General features: G+C 59.9%; 1 protein-coding gene across 1 annotated transcript; it reads left to right on the forward strand.

The window, feature by feature from the left end:
- The first annotated feature begins 2158 nt into the window (after positions 1-2158).
- On the forward strand, positions 2159-24931 carry CARMIL2 (capping protein regulator and myosin 1 linker 2). The gene is made up of 40 exons (XM_051801834.1): positions 2159-2263; positions 3444-3535; positions 3667-3717; positions 3980-4039; positions 5298-5446; positions 5760-5857; positions 6470-6540; positions 7256-7329; positions 8344-8419; positions 8496-8584; positions 8928-9022; positions 9186-9272; positions 9496-9605; positions 9982-10059; positions 10188-10264; positions 10360-10464; positions 10696-10765; positions 10909-10990; positions 11489-11585; positions 11871-11928; positions 12463-12635; positions 13293-13361; positions 13970-14063; positions 14136-14231; positions 14857-14985; positions 15950-16063; positions 16194-16369; positions 16850-16937; positions 17383-17499; positions 17992-18058; positions 19130-19401; positions 21115-21218; positions 21632-22037; positions 22309-22428; positions 22751-22787; positions 22966-23034; positions 23243-23629; positions 23811-23918; positions 24175-24285; positions 24358-24931. The coding sequence occupies exons 1-40, from the start codon at positions 2224-2226 to the stop codon at positions 24531-24533; spliced, it is 4572 nt and encodes a 1523-aa protein (XP_051657794.1). The 5' UTR covers positions 2159-2223; the 3' UTR covers positions 24534-24931.
- The last annotated feature ends 42 nt before the right edge of the window (positions 24932-24973 follow it).

The raw sequence follows: 24973 nt of genomic DNA on the forward strand, positions 1-24973 counted from the left end.
AGTTGACCTGGTTTCTCTGTGCTTGCTCAGTTAATAGCCCTGTTACACAGACTGGGTTTTATTTGATTTGAGCTGTGGCTCCTGCCTTGGGCAGGGATCTCTGCTTGTGTGCCTCTTGCAAGGCTTCTGGAGCTGTTCTGGAGAGATGTAGAGCAACATCCCAGCCTGCTCCTGAGGAAACATCCAGGGCAGCACCCAAAGCCCAAATGTGGACAGAACACTTCTGGCTCAACCCCAGAGCTCTTATCAGTGCTGGAAAAGCTGTGTCCTGGGCTGTGAGTGAAAAGCCAGAGCTGGTGTGGATCCAAGGAACATCACTGCCTCTGCCAGTTGCTTGGCCTGGCTGCCATCCCTGGCGCCTGGGCTGCTGTCCTGGGAGCACACTGGAGAACAGCGTCAGGATGGAGAGGGCTGAGACCAGCTCTGTGTGACTGCTGCAGCCTGCCAAAGGCTTGGTTGGCTTCCAGAGGTTGAGAGCTCTGCCAGGTTAGAGGGACTAAATCCTCTTACATTACAAAGCAGAGTCCACAGCCGGACACAGGGGATGGGTTTCTCTGTGGGTTGCTCTGGATATCCTGATGTGCCTGGGCTTTCACAGAGGCAGGGAACACTTGTGCACATGGATGTCTTCCTCTGCCCCACTCCTGAGGTAGATATTCTGATGCTCAGAATGTCCCAGCTTGTGGGATCCAGTATTTTGGGGAATTAGCTTGGAATGCAGCTTGCCAGGAGCTCCTTTGTGCTTCTAAGCTTTGATAGGGGCCATTCTGGTGGGTGCAATGGGACAGCTCTCTCTGTGTCCTTAATATCCTTGCATGACAAAACTGAGAAGTTCAGATACCAGTAGCTTGGCCTCTTCCCATCCTGGAAAAAACATGGAACCAGACAGGACTGTTCCTGGTGACTGCTGTCTCCACTGGGTGGTGAACACCCTTTGCCCTTCCTGATGTTCATCCATCTGCTGACGTAGCTCGGGAGGCTTGAGGAGGTGCCTCGGCCGGCAGAGATTGGTCCTTGCCCTGAGCCACGTTCTCCCCAGCCACGTCCTTGAGAAGAGCTGCCTTGTGTTGTGGTTGGGCTCTGTGAAGACGCCGTCCCTGCAGGGAGATGACTTCCTGCCTTCTCACAGAAGGTGGTTTCAGAAGTGCTGTGGCCCCAGGTGCACGTGGCAGGAGGGCAACGTCACCCAACCCTTCCAGGGACCACCTTCTCCTGAGTTATTCCACCCCTGGGAAAATTCAGTGAGTCCCTGGTTGGCAGAGTGCAAACTGGAGCTTGGACATTTGTCAAAAGGGGCAATTTAGGGGGAGAAGGCAGCTGGCACCCTCCATCCCTGTGGATACTGGTCACAGGGCTGCCGGCTGAGAGCAGCTCAGCCTGCTCCCTCAGAACCTTGTCCTGAGTCTCTGGTGGGGCCAAGCTGCACCAACAGCAGGAAATACTGAGTCTGGGGAAGTCCTGCAGCACAGCACGGGACAGCTTTCTGCTCTGTCCTAGAGTGCTTTTGGCTTTTTGCCTGGTCCAGAACCTTCCTGGGAGAGTGGAGTGGTTGATGCACTGAACCTGTTGCTCCAAGGCAGTCACCTGGCTTCTGCTTCTTGTCCTTGCTCTGGGACAGCAATTTAGTCACTTTGGCAGGGTGCCTGGGGTGTTTCTGCTCTGGAAAAGCCCTGCCTTCAGCCGTGGGCACCAGCACCCATCTCCATTAACTCCCCTTGCAGATTCCCAATGCAAGGTGATGGGGCTGGGCTGACCACCCAGTGCTGTGAAGGGTAGAGCTGCCCTCTCCCCACTCACCAGCGATCTTCAGGCAGAAATATATCCCCATGAAGCACCTCAGGGGGCTGCGGGATGGGGACAGGCCATGGATCCTCAACCCTGGAAGGCTGGAACTATGGGAGAGATGCTCCTGCTTCGGGCTGGGAGGCTCTGGCCGGGGATGCCATGCAGGGGGAGAAGGGCGCTGGGTAGTGATGCCCCCTCCTCCCGGCGGGGCCGGTGGGCCGTGGGCACCGTCGCTTTCATTTCGCTTCTCTTGCTCAGGCGGTAAATCTCGCCTGACGGGGCAGGAAGAGGCACCGGGAGGGGGAGGAGGCACCGAGGCTGCGGCGCTGCCGGTTGGTAACCTCAGCGCTTCCTCCCAGCGGGGCGCCTTTCCCGCGGCGCCCAAGGATGCTGCCCTGACACCGGCATCCCCCGGCAGGTGACCCCGCGGTCCCAACCATGGCTGCGTCCCCCGGAGGCATCCCTGCTGAGCTGCAAGGTAAGCATCGCCCGCCGCCGCGCTGCCGGGGCATCGCTGCCACATGGAAGGCGCCCGTACGGGGCCTGCTCAGCCCCAGTTTGCCGTGCTGGGGTTGGCAGAGCCACTTTCAGGTTCCTCAGCAGCAGCAGCTGAGATTCAGGGGGGTCCAAGAGGTGTCTGGGGGCTGCTCTTGTCCCCAAAACTCATATGCCTGAGGATTCAGTTTGGACCAAAAGCATCCCCAGATAACCTGTCTCCTCAAGGATGGGGTTCTGCATGGCTCAGGCTGCCTAATTTGTAGGTACAGCTTGGTGCTGCTCACTCCCATGGGCTTGGATTCTCCCAGCCAGTTAGGGGTCCCTGGCAGCTCCCCAGGGAGGCACAGCCTGCAGCCCAGCACTGGGGGTGTGTGAAGTGCCACTGCTCCCAGACTTCTCTCATCTGATTGAAAAGCAAAAGACAACAGAGATCTTGGGGTCCTTCAGCCTCATCAGCCCCACTGAGGCTTGAAGTGGGGTGGGAAGGAGCTGGGTCACAGTGTCTCTGCAGCCTCAGGTCCTGGCTCTACCAGGGTGGGGCTGTGGGGGCTCAAGCCACTGCACCACAGGGCTTGGTGGTGTTGTGGAAGCTTGGTTTGCTTCACATGGCAATGGGTAACTGTGGTTCTGGTCCTGTTTCTCCCCATGGGAGGCAGGAATCAGGACAGGTTGCTCAAGGCAGGAGCAACGCCCACACTGGTCCAGTGACCATGGGAGAGACTGGTCTGTGGACATGGGGAGGTTGGTACATGTGACTACCCTGGCTGCTCCATGGGGAGGAAGGAATTGGGTGCCCATTTGCTCCCCAGTGGTAAATCTGGGAAGGAAATGAGAGAAATCAGGGCCCTCTTGTCACTCAGTGCCAGCTCCCAGTGAGCGAGGCAGCACGGGCAGGGTGAACCAATGACCCCAAAGCCCTGTGCTCAGCCAAGGCTGTGGCAGGTGATGGGGAAGAGGGTGCATCATTCGAGTAGCAAATGAGACCCGCAGCTGGTGACGTGTGTGGTTTAGATGAGAGCAACCAGTGTGACTGGCGTGGATGGAGAGGAGTATATTCGGGTGGGTATGCAGGGACAGTGTCCCCAGGGGCAGCAGGGCGTGTGGAAGAGAGCCAAGGTGACTTCAGCCACCTCATTTCACGTGGATGTTGGTCTTTTCAGAGGGCATCACCACCTTCCTGGGGACGAAGAAGGTGCTCCTGGTGCTGAGTGTCCAGCTGCAGGTGAAGTCCAAGTATGACGACTTCATCTTGGTACGTGCAGAGTCTGGACTGGTTCCTGCTTTCCTGGTTTCCACAGGCAGCTGTTTCATGGCTGCAGTGAGGGACAGGGGTGGCTCCCGGGTCACCACTGTCCCTTGTCACACCAGTGTCCCCCTGCCTAGGTGCTGACGCCCTGGCGAGCGTACGTGCTGCCGGTGATGCTGCCGGTGAGGGTGAGTGTGGGGACCCTGTGCCTGGTACAGCCCTGAGGTGCCTGGGGGGCCTTGGGGCACTGGGGTGGGTCACCTGGGCTGCTGGGCCTGGGAAACCCTCAGGAGCAGGATGAGCAGAGGGTGAAGGGGAGGGGGCTGGTTCAGGGGCTGGGGGCATGGCCAGGCACTATTTGAGGCGTGGGGAAGGGTGGGAGCTGGGGGGCACCCTTGGGTCCCCCTTCTCCATCAGCGCTGGGGCTGATCCTGCTCTTCTCACCCACAGGTTCACAGCAGCTTCAGCTTCCTGGAGGTGAGGGAGATGACAGTCCAAGAGCCCAGTGTGGTGAGTGACCCCAACACCCAGGGCAAAACCAGCCCAGGCACTCCCCCAAACTTGTGCCCTCCTTCCCCCATGGGAAACTCTGATCTCGAGCCCACCACAGGGTCTGGGGGCCTTCTGGTTCCTCGTTGCGTGTTGAGGGTAACCAGTGATGATCCCTGAGAGCTCCACAGGTTATTTATCTCTTTTCCACCTGAAAATAAATCCTCTTATGGCCTCACTGGGGGACTCACCCTTGGGCTGGAGGTGCAGGGAGGCACCCAGGGGTGCTGGGTAGGTGCCTACACCTCTTCCCCTCCAGCAGCTGCAGACAGCACCTGGCCATGCTCAGCAGGGACAAGGTGACAAATGGCTGCTGACTTACCAAGGTGAAGACAAATTTAGCAGGACGGTGTTTTAAACCCAGTTAATCCTCTTAGAGAGAGGCAGGCACATAGGGCAGATGCGGCAGTGGGAACCATGGAAGAGAGGAATGGGATGCCTTGGCTTGGATGTTTTGGCTGAGACAGGGCTGTGGGTCCTTGTTAACCTCCTGTCTGGTCCTTTTTAACCTCCTGCCTGGCTTCTGCTTGTTAAAGCATCACCAGTGACAGTGGGCTCAGCCTCTAAACAGGGTTTCTGCAGCTCGGGAGGCTGTGAGGCTGAGCCCCAGGAGAGAACTAAAGGACCTGGGCAGAGACTGAGGGGTGCTGGGGGTTGAAACCTCAGGGTGGAGGGGGGTGAGACATCTGACTGTGTTATGGAGAGCCCAGAGGTTGTTAATGTGCAGGCAGACCCACGCTCTCCTGCCTCCACAGCCCCGGGCACCGGCGGAAGCGCCGTCCTCGCCCGATGCCGGTGGATAATTGTCATCTTGCTCCCACGCCTCAATCAGCGTGTAATTAAATCAGGGAGAGTGTTGCCATGGGATTTTTTTCTTTTTCCTGGTAGGAACCAAAAGCTAAAAAAGCCTCAAAACCCGATTAGATAAATTCAGGGAGGAAACCTCCATCCTTCAGCTGCGGCTGCTGCAGGCAGAGGCAAGGCTGTTCTCACCCCACTGCCTTGGGCTGCCTCTGCATCAGCTTAGCGTGAATTCTGGCGAGGTTTATGCCTTATTCTTGCACGTTACAGTCTGTTGAATGTATTTTATCCTGAATTCCTGGTGCTCACGGCCTTCCCTGTGCTCATGGTGCTCTGGCTGGGTTGGCACCGAGGAGCTGATGGCTGTCACCGTCGTGTCTGGGGGCTTGGGGACACTCTGTGCTGCCAGCTTGCTCAGGCATCTCTCATCCTTTGGACCCCGCAGGTTGTCATAGAAACAGATGCAGCATCTTACGCCTTCCGGTTCATGTCCTTGGATGATTTGGAGCAAGTTGTTATCCATGTCACCATGTCACTTAAGAAGGTCTTTCCAGACTCATCCCTTGGGTAAGGGTCTTCTGCTCCTCAGGGGTGGCTCAGAAAAGTCCCAGATCATAGAATTCTGGTATGGTCGGGGTTGGAAGATCATCTCGTTCCAACCCTGCTGCCATGGGCAGGGACACCTTCAACTAGAAGGTCCCAAACGTAGGATGGGTGCACAATAGTGTGTTTTAGCAGGAGCAACATGGAAAAAGGCCAGACCCTGCTTCCTGGCCGAATATTTCTGGCCACCCTATGCACAAGGTTACAGCTAAGCATAAAGTGGTGGAGACTCTCTTCTCCTGGCCCACCACCACACATCCCTCTGATCCTTCCCCAGGACACTGCTCAAGAACTCCCCCCCCAGCCTGTATGAGAGGATCCAGCAGATCCTGGACTCGCTGGAGGAAATGCTGCAGAGCAGCCCTGGGCCCTGTGGTAAGTCCTGCTGTAACCTCCTCCAGGCAGGACCAGGAGGGTTGGAGCAGCCTGGGGACCATCCCAGCCCTGCATCCACCAACACCAGCTCTGCTGACAGCCCCCACCTCTGCTGGCAGGGCACCATGGTGCCTTCAGACAGATGGAGCCCTGCTAGTGGGGTCTGCTCTCCACCAGCCCACCCCATCCCCTGGGGCAGGAGCAGGTTTGACGGGTTGTAGTTCCCCCAGAAGCAGCAGGACAGCTGTGAAGAAAGGATGTTCAGTATCCACCTGTGAGGACCTGCAGCTGTGGATGCTTCCTCTCACTTCACACAGCATAGCTGCAGAGCTTTTCCTGTAGCCTGGTTTGGAGCAGGATACCTCTGTTATCACCATAGCAATGTGCCTTGCCTGGTATCCTCATGGATCAAGCAAAGCAAGCCATAGCCCCCCGAGCTGGCCGATCGCTTTTGGGCTGACAGGAGATCTCTGGCCCCTTTGAGGAGGGAGGGGGGAGCCCTCACCATCCTTCTGAGTCCCTGCCATCCCTCTCTTGTTTCCTGCCCTCCCCAAAGGTCTCCTCCATGTTCCCATGGGAAGGCCTGCCCCCAAGACTGCCTTCTCTTTGCAGGGGGGTTTTCGGAGACCTACGCTGCCCTGTGTGACTACAACGGCTTTGCCTTCCGCGAGGAGATCCAGTGGGTGAGCTGGTCCATCCCGGGGCTGGAGGCAGTGGCAGTGTCACCTGGTGGGCAGGGAAGCAGGATGTTTGTGGGTGCCTCCACTCCAGACAGCAGCCTCGTGGGGCTGCTGGGGCTGGGACGTGCCAGAGCTGGGAACCACAGCTTTGCCTGGCTTGGGTGTGGGGCTGGGACATCCCAGGGACCAGAGACATCCCAGGGGTATCCGAGATGGGAACTGCAGCTTTGCCTGGCTTCAGTGCCCCCTGCTCCTTGGTGGGCTGGAATCAAAGTGCAGGTGGGGGTCAGATGCCTTGGACCAGGTTCTTTCCCAGACTGTGATCTAAAGAGAATCCCTGAAAATCTGGGACCTTGCTGAATGTCTGTAGTAGAGGAGCTCCCTGCTGGGAGCCAGCTATAACAAGACCCCTCTCCCTCTGGAACACTGATCCCCTCCCACCTCTTCCCACACCCTCACTCCCACCAGCCCGGGGTGCATTCCTTCTTCTGGACAATCCCTGCAAAATTGCTCCAAGACACACCAATCTGTCCTGCCAAGCTGGGACATGTTCCCTGCCACCCAGAGCACCAGGGGAGGTTCTGAGCTTGGAGTTTAGGCAAGGGGCTCCCCAGAAGAGGGTTCCCAAGGGCTCAGCTCCCTCCAGCAGCGCTGGGCACCTGAGCCATCCCCAGGATCAGGTGCTGAGCCTCATCCATGTGTCCGTCTTTCTGGGAAGGACGTGGACAACATTTACCACAGCCAGGACTGCCGGGAGTTCAACCTGCTGGACTTCAGCCACCTGGAGAGCCGGTGAGTCCCCCAACTGTGCTGCCTGTGGTGCCCTGTGCCACACCAGCCCTCATCCTCATCCTCCCTGTCGCTGTCAGGGGTGCCCCAACACGCTCCTCTGCTCGTGTTAGATGTATTTGTCACTTTACACCCTCCAGAGACACCACATCTGCAGCCTGATGCTCCCCCACACCAAACACCACGAGCCCTGTCCCACGGGGCAACAACCCAGAGCCCAGGCAGCCTCTCTGTTCATTTTTAACTCTTAAATCAGCCTGTGTGAGCTGCTTACAGGGGTGGAAACCCAACGTCACAGTGGCTTCTGGCAGCTCGTGGCTGTCAGGTGTTTCACTATGCAAAGCAGCTGGTGCCACTTGCCTCCCTGAAACTTGGCACTGCTCCCTACCAGCCACCCCAAACTTCTGTTATAACCTTATTGTCACCTTATTGTCACCTTATAATAACCTGATAGCGGGCTGTGAGCTCAGGCTGTACCTGGAGTTGTCCCTGTAGGGCTCAGCCGTGTCTCCATCCCAAGAAAGATGGAACAAGGGCTCTGCTCTGGGGTGAGGCTGCAGCAAATCAGAGTTCTGGGCTGAGTGTTTTGGGGAACAGAGGATCTGTGTTCAGCTGGCCAAAAAGGAGACATTTTTAGAGATTTCTCTGGACGGGGAAGTAAAAAAGAAACTTGTTTCCACTTGAGCAAAACCTGTGGTGTCTTCACATGAGAGCCCAGAATTAAAAAGAATTTGAAACCCAGGGGTTTAGATAGAAGCATGCAAATAGTTTGAGTAATTTTATTTTGCCCAGGGGAATAATCTGGGAAAGATAAGCTGTGTTTGTGGGTTGCTTTAAACTCATGGACCAATCCTGCTCTGTTGAACGCTGTGTTGGGGCACCTTGAGTTTGAGTGTCTTGGGGCATCCCAGGGTTGGGTGTCCTGGGGAACCTCATGGTTGGGCGCTTTGGGGCACCCAGTTGGGACCACCCTTGTCTCATCCCGACCCTGACTCCCTCATCCCTGTCACCCTGCAGAGATGTGGCGCTGAGTGTCGCTGCCTTGTCCTTCAACCTCTGGTTCACCAAGCTCTCCTGCAAGGACTTCAAGCTGGTGAGTGCTGGTGCTGCGGTGCTGGGACCAGCAGAGGTGGCCAGGTTTCCAGAGAGGTTTTCTTCTCCCCTGCCAGAATCAGGAGATTTCGGAGCAGCTGCTCTACATGCTCAGCAAATCGGTGACGCTGGAGGAGCTGGTGCTGGAAAACAGCGGGTTGAAAGCGTAAGTGAAGGGGCTGCAAGGCAGTGATGAGCAGGGTCTTGGCAGCCTGGTGGTGCTTCCCTCAGGGCATGGAGCAGGGGGGTCCGTGAAGCCATGTGCCAGGGGGGTGTTGGTGGCTCCCTGCCCTCCACAGTGTGAAGCACACTGGGAGCAGAGGCCCCCACAGCCTGGAAGGCCAGTGAACTCCACCCGCCCTCGGAGATCTTCTTGGCTTCTCAGATGGAGCCAGCCCTGCCACACAGGCAGGACCTGGTGGCTTGTCCCCATAAGGCTACGGGGTTGGTGGCTGTGTCTCTTGGAAGTGTCCAAACCTTGCTCAGATGGGTGACCCTTCTCCCCACAGTGACTTTGTGCAGAGGATGGCCCAGGCACTCAGCAGCCATCCCGACTCTGTCCTGCACACCATCAACCTCTCTGGCAACCAGCTGGAAGACAGAGGTACCCAAATTCTGGGCTGGGATGAGTTTTCACCCATGAAAATTGATGTTCAGCTCCGGATCCCACCAGCAGCTGCCCTTTGTCCTGGGGGCTGTAGCTCAGGGTGAGATGGACACCCTTCTGTGCTGGCACAGCAATTCAGGGCTCTCTGCTCTTTCATCAGGAATTGCTGCCTTCAGCCGGCACCTGGAGAAGAGTTCCAAGGGTCTGCAGAGTCTCAGCTTGGCCAGGACAATGCTCACAGCCAAAGGTACAGCCCAGGTGCCCTTGGGAGGCTGAGCACGGCAGCTCTCAGGCCAACCCAGCAAAAAAGGGGTGGCTGGAGGGGCCACATGGACACCCTGGAAAGGGCATCTTCATGGATGTGATGTCCTGCTGCCCCAGCTGGAGGGTAATGCCCCTTCCTCTGCTCCACGGCTCTCCCCAGTGCAGGGAACCTGTGGCCATCCATCTCTCCCCCTCTATTCGAGCAGGGATGAGCACACTGTGCAAGGCCCTTGCAGATAACAAAGCCATTGGATTCTCCCTCCGGCACCTGGACCTGTCTGGAAACCCTGGCACCCTGGCTGGGGATGACATCAGCGTGAGTACCCACGATGTGATGGGGTGACACTGCCTGGGATCTGTCCCCAGCATGGTTTGGATGGCTTTGGTGTCTTGGGGTCTGTGCCCAGCCTTCCAGCACCCCAGGGATGGGAATGTCACGGCTGAGACAGCCCCCTGACTGCCCAGGAGCAGCTGGGGAAGCCCTGGGGACATCCCTCTGCATCTCCCTGTGGGAAGGTGGGAGATGCCACCTGGAGCAAGGATGTATCCCATGAGTGAGCGGGTCCCTCTGTGCAGGACTCACCCTTGGGCTCAGCAGGAGGGAGGAGATAGGCTGGAGCTGGGATTTCAGGGCTGCTGAGTGGGGGGGATCAGGGTCCTGGGCAGAGCTGCTGAGCCCCCTCTGCCCACAGAGCCTGCAGAGCCTCCTCCGCCAGTGCCACTCTCTGTCCCACCTCAGCCTGGCTGGCACGGACTGCCCTTTGGATGCTGTGAGTACCCACCGAGGGGTTCCTGGCAGTGAGACCCTGCCCTCAGTCCCCCTCCACCCCTGGGCCGTGTGAGGGGCTGCAGCACCTCTGGGTCCTCCTCCACACAACCTGCCTCCCCACCCTGGCAGCTCTTTGGAGCCCTGGTCCACGGGTGCCACAACAGCCTCATCCACCTGGATCTCTCCAAAAACGTGTACTCCCACAGGTAAGGCCCCGGGATGGCGTGAGGGGAGAGTGGTACCCGGGCAGGTGGCTGGTGCTGGGTGACAGGTGATACCACGTTGTGCCCATCCTTTTCAGGAGGGTGAAAACCATCTCCCCTGACGTCAAGGAGTTTTTCAGCCAGGCCTGTGCCCTCAGGCACGTCTCCCTGGCAGGTACCAAGCTGCCTGCAGACGTCGTGAGGTGAGGTTGGGCTGTGAATCCACCCAGGGATTTGGAATGAGCATAATCCAGGGGGGACCTCACTGAGGGCTGGTGGGGAGGATGGGTGGATGGGGCTGTGGGAGGCAGAGCTCTGGGAAGGATGTTTTCTCCAGCACCCCACTCCCACTGCCTGGACCCTTGGGGGTGCCCCACAGCATGTGCTGCTGCCCTCATTTCTTGCACCCATGGGGGCTTTGGTGACTTTTCCAGGGCGTTGCTGCAAGGGCTGGCAGACAACAGCCACATCAGTGACCTGCACCTGGATCTTAGCAGCTGTGAGGTGAGGGGCCAGCAGCCCAGCCAGAGGGTCCCATTGCAGCAGTCAGGGGAGGTCTGTGCCCTGTCTGACCTTCCCCATGGCAGGATCCCATTTGCAGGGCTTGGTGCCTCCCCTTGTACTGATGTCTTGCTGTTTCTTCCAAGCTGAGATCAGCAGGGGCCCAGGTCATCCAGGATCTCATCCCTGATGCCAGCTCCATCAGCAGCCTGGACTTGTCTGACAATGGTAGGTTGCTTTTTCCCAGCCTGGGAGAAGATCTCCTCCATCTCCTGGATCTCACCAGATTTCCCTGGGTGATCTATGAGGATGGGAGTGCAGGCAGCTGCCTGAAAGGTGTGAGAAGTCCCCCCATGCTGCCCAGGGTGGTGGGTGGGTGATGGAGGGCACATCTCTGGGCAATGGCAGAAAGTAAGTGCCACCTACAGCTCCATGAGTGCTCCCATGGCTCAGAACAGCACTGGCACCCCAAATAGCAGGAGTGCCCAGAGAGGGTGCTCCTTCCCTGGGAATCCTCACTCCTCAGGGACTCTGGCTGTGCACAGGTCTTCAGTCTCCTTGAGGGAGCCTGGAAGGGAGAAAGGTGCTCAGGAGCTCCCTGAGCATCTCTCCACCATCCTGTGGTGGCAGCTTGGTGGGTCTGCAGGTCTCCTGTGAGGGACCACCTTGATGGCACCTCTGTGGACTGCTTGGAGCATCCTGGTGGGCGTCTCCCATCTCTTGCAGGCTTTGACCCTGACATGGTGACACTGGTGCTCTCCATTGGCAGAAGCAAGTCTGTTAGGCACGTCTCTCTGGGGAAGAACTTCAACATCAAATCCAAGTAGGTGAAAAGCTGCAGCACCCAGGTTGGGAGCCATCCTGGCACTGTGCACCCCCTCCACTCTGTCTCCCCATCGAAAGCCCAGGGGCTGGTAGGAATTGCCTGCCCATCCTGGCTGCTCCAGCCCAACATGGAACCAGGGGCTGTGGGGGAACAATTGCCAGCAACTGGTGCAGTCCCAGGGATGGATTGTAGTGTCAGGCAAGAGTGGGAGGGAGGATGGAGCTCTGCCAGCTGCCTCTGTGGCCCCGGGGATGCACATGTAACCCCCCACCTCTCCTGCAGGGAAGGACTGTTGGATGTCCTGCACCGCATCGTCCAGCTCACCCAGGAGGAGGACTGTGTAAGTCCAACTTGCCTTCAGCCACCCCAACCATCCCATCTGTGCTCCTGGTCACCCTCTGCCACCACTGTGCAGCCTCCATGCCAGGGTGCCATCCAGATCCCTCCCAGCACAGGCTGGGAGCAAACCTTCCTCCCTCCCACTGCCATTCAAACCTTTCTGCTTTTATTTTCCTCGGTCTGAAGCAGATGCTCAGACAGAGAAGTGGGAGCTGTTCCTGTTCATCTGGGAAAGCTGGAGCCTGAGTCTGGCTAAAGGCATGGAGGAGACACTTGGTGTAACCTGGATGCAGCCCAGCATTCCAAAAAAAATCCCTCTTTTCTCCCCACTGCCTGGCAGGCATCTGAGCTAAATCCAGGCTGTTGCCTATGCACCCATTGCCCTCCTGTTTCTTGGGGTGCAGCATCACTTGGTGTCTCCAAAAGCAACCCCAGCCCCGAGGCTTCTGGACAGGGATGGAGGCTGTGTCTGCGAGGGTGACGTGTGCCCTGACACGTGCCCTGGCCACCTCTCCCCTCCTTGTCCCCTTTCTAGCCTCTCCAGTCTCTGTCCGTGGCTGAATCGCGCCTCAAACTGGGAACCAACGTGCTGCTGAGCGCCCTGGGCAGCAACACCAGCCTCACAGCTCTGGACATCAGTGGCAATGCCATGGGGGACACGGGGGCCAAGATGCTCGCCAAGGCCCTGCAGATCAACACCAAGCTCAGGTAGCAGCAGGTCTATGTCACCCTGTGGCTGCCCTGTGCCGAGCAGTCCTGGGCAGGATGCTGGTGCCATCAGAGGAGGCTTGTCATGGTTCCTGGTGACCATGGATGTGGTCCTGGACAATTCCTGGCACACTGTCAGATGCTGTGGCCATATGTTGTGCTTGTGGCAGCCACTAGAACTGCTGGCAGGGAACATGTGAGGGCCAAGAGAGCAGCTCAGTCCCTGCCCCAGCGCTTGCCAGCTCTTTACCAGGCTACTGCACAGCCCATTGTGCTGCAGACAGACCTTTGCAGTCACTGCCCTCCCACACACTCTGCTATCGGTTCCTAAAATGCCATTTTTTGACCACATTGTGCCCACAAAACCAAGGCAGGGGTGTCTGCAGGGGACAGGGAAGGGTGTCATGGCCAGAGCTGTTCCTCTGGGGGATATCTGCCCCTGCCAGCAGGATGGCACCTGACTGTGTCCTCCCAACCTTTCACTCCCTCCTGCCTAATTTACAGCTCCTTGCAAAGTCCCACTTTGGATTTTGAAAGTTTAAGTTCAGATTTTTAACCCCACTTTCAGGTTTTCTGATCCTTGGGCTCGCTGTTGCTGGCACCCCCCTCAAGGCTGTGTGGGTGCAGCAGGGCTCACCCATGTCCTTCTCTGTGCAGGACCGTGGTTTGGGACAGGAACAACACAACTGCCCACGGGCTCCTGGAGGTGGCTCAAGCTTTGGAGAGGTAAGGAAGGAGCTTCTTGGTCCTCCTGGCTTGCTACTGCCATGCAAAAGAGCCCCTGTCACCAGGATATCACTGTCCCCAGGGCCTCTCGTCCCCTTGGAGCTGTAATCACACAGTTGCATACACGTCCCGAGGGAGTTGGTCTGCAGCTCTGGCCTTGCAGCCAGCAAACCAACCTGCCACTGTTTCGTGATGGCACCTTCAACCTCAGGGTCTCCCTGAGCAACCAGCACAGCCTCGTGTCACCCACGGAGCCCCCAGCGAGGGCAGGGGGATCTGCTGGTGGTGCTGATGTGATGCCCCTCTCCTCCTGCTGAGGACACCTGCTGAGCACACCCACCTTCGGGTCTGGTGCTTGGCTGTGCAGGTTCCCTGGAGGTCTGAAGAAAGAGGGGTGCATGGAGAGCCTGGGCAGGCGGTCGCTGCCTCCCCGTCAGGGTTTACTGACGACCAGAGTTTGGCCATCCCTATCTACAGGGCTGGACCCTGGGACAATGTCCAGGCTGCCATTGGGTGGGCTCTGGACCTGTGTCATGTCTGTGGGGACATGAAGGGTGGGGATGAGCGCTGAGTCCAGCAGCACCTGCTCTCTCCACGCTGCCTCACAGGAACTACACCCTCAAGTCGATGCCGCTGCCGATGAGCGACGTGGCGCAGGCGTATCGCAGCAACCCCGAGAGGACGGAGCAGGCCGTGCACAAGGTGAGGGGATGTGGGCTGAGGGGTGCAGGGCTGGGTGCCACCCACACTGCTCATGGCCCCTTGCCTCTGCAGCTCCAGTCCTGCCTGACCAGGAACCAGCTGCGGCAGACGCTGCCGGCCCAGACCTTCCGGCTGCAGCAGGGCATCCTCACCACCTCTTCTGAACAGGTTTGATGGCCCAGTTGCTGCATGGGGCTGCTCTCCCCTGCCCCAAATGGCCCTGGCTTGCTAGTGAGCTCTTGCAAGCAGCACAACCCCCTTTTCACCTTTCCTGAGTGGAGGGCAGAGCAGATTGGAGGGATGGAACAGGTTGCCCAGAGGGGTGGGAGATGCCCCATCCCTGCAAGTGTTTAAGGCCAGGCTGGATGGGGCTTGGAGCAACCTGGCCTAGTGGAAGGTGTACCTGTCCATGGCAGGGGGGTTGGAACTAAATGGCCTTTAAGATCCCTTCCAACCCAAATCATTCCACAGTTCTATGATGGGAATGGGGCTGGGCAGAAAGCAGATCTCCAAGGAACCCTCCTGTTTTCATCCATGCATTTCATGCATATGCAATGCTGAGATAACTTGCTGCTACACTACCCCATACAGCGTGTTCCCAGCAATCTGTGCACTCTTGCAAGCGAGTCCCTGCCGTGTGGCACCCCTGGTTATTAGGCAGGGTTGCTCTGGGGGGCTGTAGCCTGCCAGTGCCCCCACCGAGCAGCCTTTTCTCCGGGAGCACCACGGCAGGGAAGGGAACTGGCAGTGCTGCTCTGGCGCCGGCACATGACGCAGCCTCTCTGTGCTCCAGATGGTGAATGAGATCTGCCTGAGCGTGCAGAAGCACGTCGACATCCTCAGCACCTGCCCGGGCAGGGAGGTGCAGGCGGACGTCCTGTGTGCGGAGGAGGCCATCAGGAACGCCAACCTCTCCGTCAGCGTGAGTGCCCCGCGCGGGAAACCCCCTCGGCTCGCCCGGCACCAGCTCGGGATCGAAGCGGGGCATTGATCAGTTAATGACACCATTAACCAGCAGTCAGGGAACGCCAGAATGTCGATGCAACAGATGCACGTCACCGAGCATCTGCAGACGTTAGAAAACAGCTGAGGATTTCTGAATTCCCTTCTAGAGCAAGGGTCAAAATGCTCTCAGTCCCCTCGCCCCAAAGGCACACCCCAGGGGAAGCAGAGGTTACAAGTGCACCCTCTCTTGCATCCCATGCTCGCACGCCCCTCCTTTGGAGAGGTGACTGCTCCAGCTTTGGGCACGACCTGCAACCCAGAGATGCCCACACTGGTGAGAAACCTCCCTGCATCCCTGAGGGGTTGTCTTTCCTGGGACACCCTCATCCCACCCTGGTGATGAGAGTGCTCCATCAGCCCACGATGAAATCCACCATGCTGGCTGGGCAGCTCCTGGCACTGTCAGATCTGGTTTGATTCTCTTGGTCCTGTTTCTCTCTCCCCATTGCACCTTTTCCTCCTCCTCCTCTACTTCTCTTCAAACCATCTCTTTTCCCTTTTTCCCAACTCTCTCAGCACCCCCTTAGGTACTTAATCTGGTGGGCATAGAACTTAAGAGGACAGTGCTGTTGTTGGAAAGGGGGTGAAAGGGATGGGACACCATCTCTGCTGATGCAGGCAGCAGTGCAGTGGTGTGCAGGAGGGGAGGGAGGGTCAGTGGGGGGTGGGCAGCAGTTGAGGGTCCATCTGGAGGGGACAGGGACTCTGAGGGACTAGGATGCCCCACCCTGGCCCAGCAAAACCAAGTCTCTAGGTCTGCCCAGATGATGCAGGTGATGCTCTTCCATGGCACAGTCACAGCTGCTGGCTGAGCATGGAAGGATGGGAAGCGAAGATGAAGTGGCGTGGGATGATCCATACCATCTCTCTTCCCATGGCAGATCCTACCCCTCCTGTATGAGGCAGGAAACACCCCATACCAGAATGGCAAGCTGCAGCACAAGCTGGAGTGTCTCACGGAGGAAGCATCGCAGACCTGCAGCTGGGAAATCCAGGTGGGCATCCATGGGCAGCATGGGATATTCATCAGCCTTGGCCCAAGGATAAGGGAGATGGTGCCTCCTGGAAACCACGTGAATGGAGACAGAAAGGCACCAAAACTCGCCTTTGTCCCCCACACTGCAGGCGATCATGCAGGCGGTGCTGGACACGGCGCACAGCCTGTGCCCAGACGTGGTGCAGAAGAGCGGGGTCAGGGATCAGCTGGTCAATGCCATGTCGGAGCGGATCTGCCTCCAGGACCACCTCAGCCTCAGTGCCGTCCTGGACCAGATGGTCACTGATGTCTTCAGCAAGCTGAAGTGGGTGATGTGCCGTTCTTCCTCCTGGCTCAACAACTGTCACTCACTCACGGGGCCAGAGGAGGATTTTGGGGGTTGCCTACCAACTTCCCCTCTCCCTACATTCTGGTGGTGATGTGCTGGGTCCTGTTGCTGTGTTTTCCCAGCCGTGGCTTTGCTTCCTGCTTGGGTCTAGTTTGGATGTGTCCCTGGGAAGCTGGGGGGCTCCATGGGATGATGTGCCTGCAGGCACACCCCTGTGGCTGGCAGAGGGGAGCCCAAACCATCAGTGTGGGAATGCACTTGGAATCCTCCATCCCAGCCAGCCCCTGTTGCCATTCCTGCTCTGGCAGCACAAACCCAGTGAGCCACAGCACAGGGCATATCCTGGGTGCCACAGCCAAGCATCCATCTCCTCAGCAGGCTTTCCCTGGGGGGGGGCTGGCTCCATGGCTTGCAGGGGGTGGGTGCTGGCCCTGACACCACTCTTTCTGCTCCCAGTGAAATCAAGCTGTCCATCACAGCCGCTGCGGCCGACTGCATCGTGGATGCTGTGCTGGGAGACCTGACCATCGCCCAGTGCAAACTGGTGAGTGCCAGGGGCACCAGCACCTGCGGGATAGGGATGTGGTGCTGGGATGTGGGATAGGGGTACCCCAGCATTGCCCGGGCACCAGCCAACACTATCACCACAGATTTGCAGTCTGAGAAGCAGGACAATTTCCACCCAGGCTGGTTTTCCTGCCAGGTAATCCTCTCCTGGTGTGGTCACAGCAACATTAACACCCTGAGCAAAGTCCTGGAGCTGCTGCCGTGTGGTGTGGTGGGGGGTGCTGGGGTGAAGCCGGGCGCTGGCCACTCGTGCACTGGGGCAGGCGCGGGGCAGCTGTGCTGGGGCTGGCAGCCGGCTAATCAGGCCTAAATCCGCTCACAAATCCCAGCCGTGGGTAGGGAGCGGAGCAGCACGGAGCACACAGGGCAGCCGGGCACGCTTCAGCCCCCGGGATAATTTAAGCGCTTCCTAATGGTTTTAGGCAGAGAGCCTCTCCAGGCAGGGGCTCGACCTCCTGGTGCTGCTGCCGGAGTCGGCTGAGGACGATGCCACCGCGCTGGCGAGGGGCAAGAATCCTCTGGACCTCGCCGCAGAGGAGGTAGGGTCCAAACCCAGCGCTGCCGCGTGATGCCCGCGCTATAACCACCTTTTATCCGCCTTACCGGATGATGCCGGGCTTAGCACCGGAGCCTCTCCGGGTTCAGGCACCCCCCGGCACCCCCCCAGGGCAGTGCTAAGGCAATTAGTGCTGGGAAATGGGACCATTAGCCTGCCAGGCCATGCTGCTGGCACCGGGAATTTGTCCTTGTGGTGGCCCAGCTGGTCCTGGCTGTTTGCACCCTCTCCCGCTGTTGTTGCTCTGGGATCCAGCGTGCTGCAGGGTCCTGGATGGGGAAGTATTCAATCCAGCGTCATGGGGGGTTTTGGAGTTGGGACAGGATCAGGGGGTGCAGTGCTGCGGGTCTGGGGGTGATGGGGGGATTGCACCCGTCACCTGGCAAAGCCTGGCTGGCTCCAGCTGCCACAGGATGCCACTCAGCACAGCCAGCTTGTCCACGCCGAAGCCGCCACCATCCCTGTCTCCCTGCAGTACAAGATGGCCCTGCGGAGGAAAAACAAGCACTTCAGGAGCATTCGGCCCACGCCAAGTGTGAGAAGTAAGGTCACTGGGGAACTGTCCCCCTGCTGCGGCTCAGCTGGAGCACGGCAGGGACGGGGGGCTTGCAGCAGCTGTTTGGGGGGCTGGTGGGCAGAACCCTCCATGGTGATGTCACAGGCTGTGGGCAGCAGGAGCTGGACCCTTTGGAGAGCCTCTCCCAGTGCTGTGGTGGGGGTCTGTGGGGAAAGCTCACCCTGACCTTGCTCTTATGCTGGTTTGGGGAGGTCAGCTGGCTCAGTGCCCTTGGGCAGTGGGGTAAATGCCCTGAGCTCTCTCCTCATGTAGCCAGGCAGGGGTGGGAGGTTTGTCTGTGACTGTGGAAGCCATGTCATCTCCCATAGCCATCCCAGGGACCACCCTGGGCATGGGCATCACCCACCCATCCACTCACCCAACAAACCTGGGGAGAAGACATTGTCCACGGGTTCTCCTTGCTCCTGGTGTTGCCCCTAGAGCCCTGTGTGCCTAGGAAAGGGAGGAGGAGGGCACAGGAGGGGCACAGGCACAGGCAATGAGCAGCTGATGGGCAACTTCTGCTTTTCAGTGCCTTGGCTAAAGCAGAGCTTGTGCCAGACTCCAGTGCCCAGCACCCCGGTGTCCCCAGGTGACTCCTGGTGTCCCTGAGCCCCACAGCATCCTGACCCCCAGCCTAGGGAACACACGGGGGGGTGGTGAGGAGCTGCCTGCAGGGCAAAACGTGTGTGTTTGTGGGTGCTGCTCCTCGGGCCAGCGCTGGCAGAGCTCGTTCCGTACCACTGCTGCCTGCCGCAGGTTTCGGCTGCGGGGCTCTGCTCCGTCCCTGCCCGAGCATCTCCCCACATCCCCCCAGCATTCCCTGCACGCCAACCTCCAGCGGCGGTGGCAGGATCCATCCCGGGCTGCGCCGCAAAGCCGCCACGCGCGCTCCCGGCGGGCACGGCCACGCTCCCGTCCCCGCGGCGGAGCCAGCGCCCCGCTGACCCTCCGCGCGTGGGCGAAGGTGACGGCGTCGGTGATGATGATGATGATGATGATGATGGGGAGGCCTGCCGAGGCCGGGCGTCAACAAGGACCCTCTCGCCCCTCGTAGGTGTGTCGGAGCTGGAGCCGGCGGCGGGTCGAGACGCCAGCGGGCTCCGAGCTCACCGGGCGCCGCCGTCACTCAGCCCCGCCGCGCCGCCGGCACGCCCTGCCTCCACAAAGGATGCTGAGCCTGCGAGCGGCTCGCTCCCCGCCACGCAGCCCGCCACCGCCACCGGATTCCTTATGGACCTGCCGACCGCCGGCGAGAAGCTGGAGCATTGCACCAAAGCCAGGCCCCGGCCCAACCGCCGGCACAAGCAGCCGCCCAGCAAGCCCAATGTAAGGGGGGGGCGCGGCTGGCAAGGGGGGTGGTGGTGTGTGTTTGGTCTGTTTTTCCCGGTTTTTTTCCCGCTTGGGTGAATTATTGCGGTCAGTATTTGTTGCAAGGCAGGAAAATGAGATGCGAGGAGGCGCGGTGGGTTTATTATCCTGCATTTCAGCTGCTGCCGGAGCCTCCTCCTCGGAGGGGGGCTGCCCCAAAGGATGGGCAAGGGGGCTGGGCGGGGGGCGAGGGGGATCATCCATCCCCTTTCCTGCTGAGCGGTGGGAGCCGGCAAGGAGGCAGGGAGGAATGAAAAAACCCGCAGAGTTTGGGTGCAGAGGGCCGGCGATGCTTTCGGCAATGGCTCCGGCTGCCTCCCTCCTCCTGCGCTCAGTTTGCTCCCCCTCATCCAAAACCCATCGTCCCTGAAGCACCGGTGGCCACCACGGCTCCCAGTGATGCTGGTGGGGCTCTGCCAGCTGTGGCGGGGTGGGTTTTGCTTTGCCCCCCATCCAACAGGCGAGTGGATGGGGATCCTGCCTTTGCACCCCCTTTCCCAAAGGAAAAGTAACTTTTGGGTGCAGTCGGTGGTAAGTCCAGCTCCGTCGCTGTCCCTGGGGCTGGATCCTGCTGGCATCACCTTGTCCCCACGCCACCGTGATGCAGCTGGATCCTTTCACTTGCCAGAAAGCCCCAGCTTGCATGGCCACGGTGATGCTTGCCCTTGGATGGCAGTGGGATCAGCGCTGGCGCGGGGCCGGAGGAGAGGCAGGAGCTGTGTCCCACAGGCAGGGTGGGTGCTGGAGGCTGGCAGGGCCAGGCAGGGCCGGGGGACCATCACCCTGCAGTGGGACAGGCACGCCTGGCACCCAGGGTGGGCCAAGGCTTGAGCAAGGACAGGCTTTGATGGATGTGATGTGACAGGGAGAGCAGATCTCAGATGGCTGGAACGGCTCCTGAACGGCATCAATCCAGCCGTAATGAAAAGTCGTTATGGATTGAAATGTCACCGGTGGGGAAGCGCCTCCCTCTCATCAATAGGAAGCCACTGATGCGGCGCCACATGCCACGGAGAGGAAGGTGCCATGGAGGAAGGCTTGGCCATGGCATGGACCATTTGGCCATGGGGAGGGACTGAGTGGCCTTCATGCAGGCTGTGGTGATGCTCCAAGGCTGTAGTTGAAGCATCTGAAGGATACAGATGTGGGGCCCCTGCAGGTCACCTGCTCCATCACCCACCAGCAGTGTGGGGTCCCCTCCTTGGAGCTCAAATGGAGGAAGCATCTCTGCTAAAGGCTACTCCCACAGAGCCAGCAGGTCAGAGGCCTGGCCCAGCTCTAGGAGGGCTTTGGCAGGATTTGCCACTGTGTGTTAACCAGGAGGGTCAGAACCACCTGACCTAGGTGTAACACAAGTGTACCTGAGCAAGTATGGGTGCCATACCCAGCCACTGTGCTGAGGAGCCCCACACGTGGCACCCAGGGGGGTGAGGGGCTGGCAGGAGCCTGGGACTGGCTGGAGCCTCCCAATGCTCAAGGGAGGCAGCAGGATTAGAGCTGGGATGCAACTGATAACACTGTGGTCTGGCTTTCATGCTGGGTACGAGATGGAGGGTGCCAGCACCTGTCCTGTGTGGGCACCCACTTGTTTGTGCACAGGCGTGGGTGACACCTCTTTGTGCCTGGGGAACCTTTGCCCCACGCTGGGCTCACAGCCGTGGTTGCTCACAGGTACAGCCCGTGGCCTGTGAGAACAGCGAGGACAGGAGCATCACCCATGTGGACGAGGGGCTGGAGGACTTCTTTGCCAAGAGGCTCATCACAGAAGCACTGCCGTAAGCCTGGGGGGATCCCAGGGCCCCTCACCCGCCCAGCACTCTGTCACGCACCCATCCCTGGGATTTCAGCAGCCACTCCTGCAAACTCTGCTGGTCCCAGTGCCAAAGGGATGCTGGGGAAAGCAGCACACCCGGGGGCATTGCCCGGGGCAAGGCTGGGGGGGGAGGACTGAGATAGCAGCCACAGGGTGCAGAATGTGGCCATGGGGTCTGTCCTGCACTGGGGAGGCAATGAGGCAGCACCCATGGGAGCCCTCACTGGGAATGGGTGCCCTTGGCAGGATACTGTCATCTCAGGTGGGATGTCCAGGGTCTCTGGATCCATTTGAGGTGGTGGTGGGGGAAAAAGCTGATCCCTTGTCCCTCAGCAGCCTGGAGCTCACCTTTTCCAATGCTTCATCTCTCCCTAGCCCTGCGGCTCCGGAGACCTGCCCAGGATCAGCCCCTCTGGCTCCCTCCGGCTCCCGCACCCTCAAGAAGAAAATCGGGAATTTTTTTGCCTTCAAGAAACCCAAATCCAGCCGGGGCTCGAGGTGTGAGAAGGAGCCCGAGGGTGGTCCCGCTGCCCCCAGGAGCAGGCGCTCAATGCTCAGTGACATTTTACGAGCCCCCAGCAAGGCGGGCGAGGCGGGGAAGCCACTGAGTAAATCAGAGGAGGGGGGACTCGCTGCTGAGCCCCAGGGAGAGCCTGAGCACTGCCAGACCCCCGACTCTGCCCGAAGGATCCGGCCCAAGTACTCTCGGGAGGGCAAATCCCAGTCACTCATCTTGCTGTCCGGGGAGGACGAGGATGCGCTGGGGGTCAGGCATGACAAGGTAAGCACTGTCACGGTCACTGAGCCACCACTGCTGTTTGGCTCTCCCAGTGTGTGCTGCTCCCACCCACGGATGCTGGTGGTGGGGTCACCAGGGAATGCAGGGACACCGGAGCAATGGGTGGGGATGTCCCTACTAGATCATGTCCGTGTCACCGTCTCCCGGTGGCACACTTGGGGTTGGGGACCTGGGTCCTCCCCAGGCAGGCAGGTGGGTGCTGTAGGTGCTGTGGCGGGTCCATGTCCCTGGCAGGGCTGTGTCTCTCCTACAGAAGAGGCACCTGGAGAAGAGCGAGGGGGAGCTGTCCAGCTCCTTCGAGCAGCGTGTGCAGGTCATGCTTCACCGCATCGGCGTCACCAAGGGCCCGGCTGCTGAGAGCAAGAAGCTGCAGGTGGGGAGTGGCTCCATTTTCAGGATGGATCCTGCACCCCCAGGGTGGGTGGAGATGGTGGTCCATGGGATGAGAGGGGTGGCAGCTCTGTGCTGCTGCTGCTCATGGCCTCTGCCCTGTCACCTAACCCTCTGCAAGGGGACTGTTATGTGGATTCCTACGTGCTGTGTGGTGTCTGTCTGTCTGTCCCTCCTTCTCTGGCATGCACCCACCCCTTGCAGCCACCCCAGAGCCTGGCAGCACCCTGCCCTCTGCCAGCCATCAGCCCTGTGGGTGCTACCACCCTGACATCCCCCCTTACAAGGTTTCTTTCCCCTTGCAGAACAAAGACAGCGAGATCAAGAAAGCCGGCTCAGATGGTGAGGGGCTGCACCCTCCCCACCCTGACCCCCACGCAGCTGGGCACCCATGGGTGGGCATGGGCTGGCCCTCTTGGGCTCCCAGCTGCAGGTCCCACTACATCCTGCCCTTGCTGGGTGCTGGTGGCATAGGGCAGGCCCCAGCTCACTGATACTTGCTGGTGGCTTGTGCTTGCAGGGGATATCGTGGATAGCTCTGCGGACTCCCCCCCATCTCTGAAGGCCCGCACACACTCTGTGTCCACAGGTGGGTTACCAGTGGGTGCCAGAGGGGTCTCACCATCCCCCAGGGCAGAAGGCTTTGTTATCTCTCCTAGCACCAAGCATGGAGATTGGAGCCAAGAGGGACTGGTGGGCACAGGCACCTGGGCAGGGTCCTACCCTCCAGAGGGTGCCCTGCACCCATGGGTGCCCATCCCTGGTGATGGTGGATGGACACCCAGCCCATTGCCCAGCCCCTGGGCTGGCTGCAGGCTGGTTCCCAGCACCAGCCTACACTTCTGGACACTCACAGCTCCCTCCTGCCTGCCCCACAGACGCACCCTTCCGCAGCCCGGCCGCTGTGATGGAGCCCAGCGCCGAGCCCCGGCCAGCCTGGAAAGCCCTGGGGAGGCAGCTGCCTGCTGAGCCACTGGGCACCAGCTCCGACCAGCCCCGGCGCTCCTTCATCCTGTCTGAGCCCAGCGGGCTGCTGGAGCCCGGGGGCCGGGAGGGCTGGAGCAGCAGCCTCCCACGGCTGGGCAGGAACGTGCCGGCGGCGCTGCCGCGGAGGGTCAGCCACGGTGGGGAGGTGGGTGCTGGCAGCCCCCTGCCCACCCCGCCCGCGCCGCCCAACACCGAAGGTAGGGATGGATGCATGAGCTGCCCATGGGGGTTCCCCATCCCACTGCTGGCCTGTTCTTGGAGCCCTTGGGAAGCGAGGGCAGCGGGGAGCCAAGCAACCAGTACTGGGTGCTGATGGGGGCTGTGAGGAATCCGGGGTGCTGCAGGCTCCCCCACAATGGCATCTCTCCCCTTTTCCAGACAACCGGCTGATGGCACGGCTGGCAGCGCCACGGGGGACCGGCCGCCGAGCTCTGTCCGTCCATGAGGAGCAGCTCAGGGAGCCCGAGTGCCCGGCAGAGCTGGGAAGTAAGTTGGGGCTGTACTGGGACCTCAAACCCCCCTTGCATCCAACGCCAGCAGAGGTGGGTGGTGGCATTCCACAGGGGTGGTGGTGCTCCCTGTCCCGGCTGATGGGTGGCAGCCTGTGGTGCCAGGGTGATAGACAATGGCACAGCCACACTGGGAAGTGCCCAAGGGGAACTTGGGGGCAATGAGATCAGTTCTGGCAGGAGCCAGGCTGCTGCACCCCACTGCAACATGGGGCTGGGTTGTGTTTCCCCAGTGGGCACCGTTCCCCTGCGCCTGCGGCGGTCGCCTGTGCTCAGGCACAGGACCAAGCACGAGTCCCTCTCAGAGATGGAGGGTGAGCCCGGACCGTCCTTGGATGCTGAAGGTGAGACACGATGCTAAAGCAGGCGCCGGGGTACGGAGGGTCCCGCCATGCTCACAGCTGTGACCTCTCCAGGTGCCACGCCGCAGGACTGGCCCCGTGCCGGGCTGGAGGAGCCGCAGACTGGCACAGGCACTGACAGCGAGCGGCCGCAAGCCCTGGCACAAACTGTTGGGAATGCACAAGACTCAGCTGCCGTAGACCAAAGACGCCCGGTGCCGGGCCGGGAGGAGCCGGCCCTGGGACAGTGAAGCCCCTGCATGTCACCACACTGTTCCCAATAAAACCCTGCAAGCAAGTGCACGGTGCCAGGGTGCTTGGCAGCTGGGGTGCGGAGAGACGGGGCACCAGGCTGGCGTGGATGTGCCAACGATGGCATCGCCCAACTTGTGCCACGGGGACAAGCCAGGCCACCAGCATCGCCCAGGATGCCCAGGGACCGTGCCAGAGCCTGCAGGACGCATCGAGCGGTGTCGCGGTGCCCGCTGTGGGCTGCAGGGGGGAGAGCCGGTGATTTTTCGGCAGCCAGCTATTTTTAGGAAGTGTTCCCAAGGCGCTTTCACCACTCCAGCTCCTCGCCCCATGGGGTGCCGCTCTCTCCAGCCCCCGCAAGACGCAGGCTTCCATCGGCGGGACCACCACCCCCAGCATTCCAGCACGCAGCTCCAGCCCCGCAGATCCCCGACGGCAC

The sequence above is a fragment of the Manacus candei genome, unplaced genomic scaffold (genome assembly GCF_025592945.1).
Source record: "Manacus candei isolate 608988 ecotype Guabito, Panama unplaced genomic scaffold, ASM2559294v1 h1tg000053l, whole genome shotgun sequence".
NCBI classification, from domain to species: Eukaryota; Metazoa; Chordata; class Aves; order Passeriformes; family Pipridae; genus Manacus; species Manacus candei.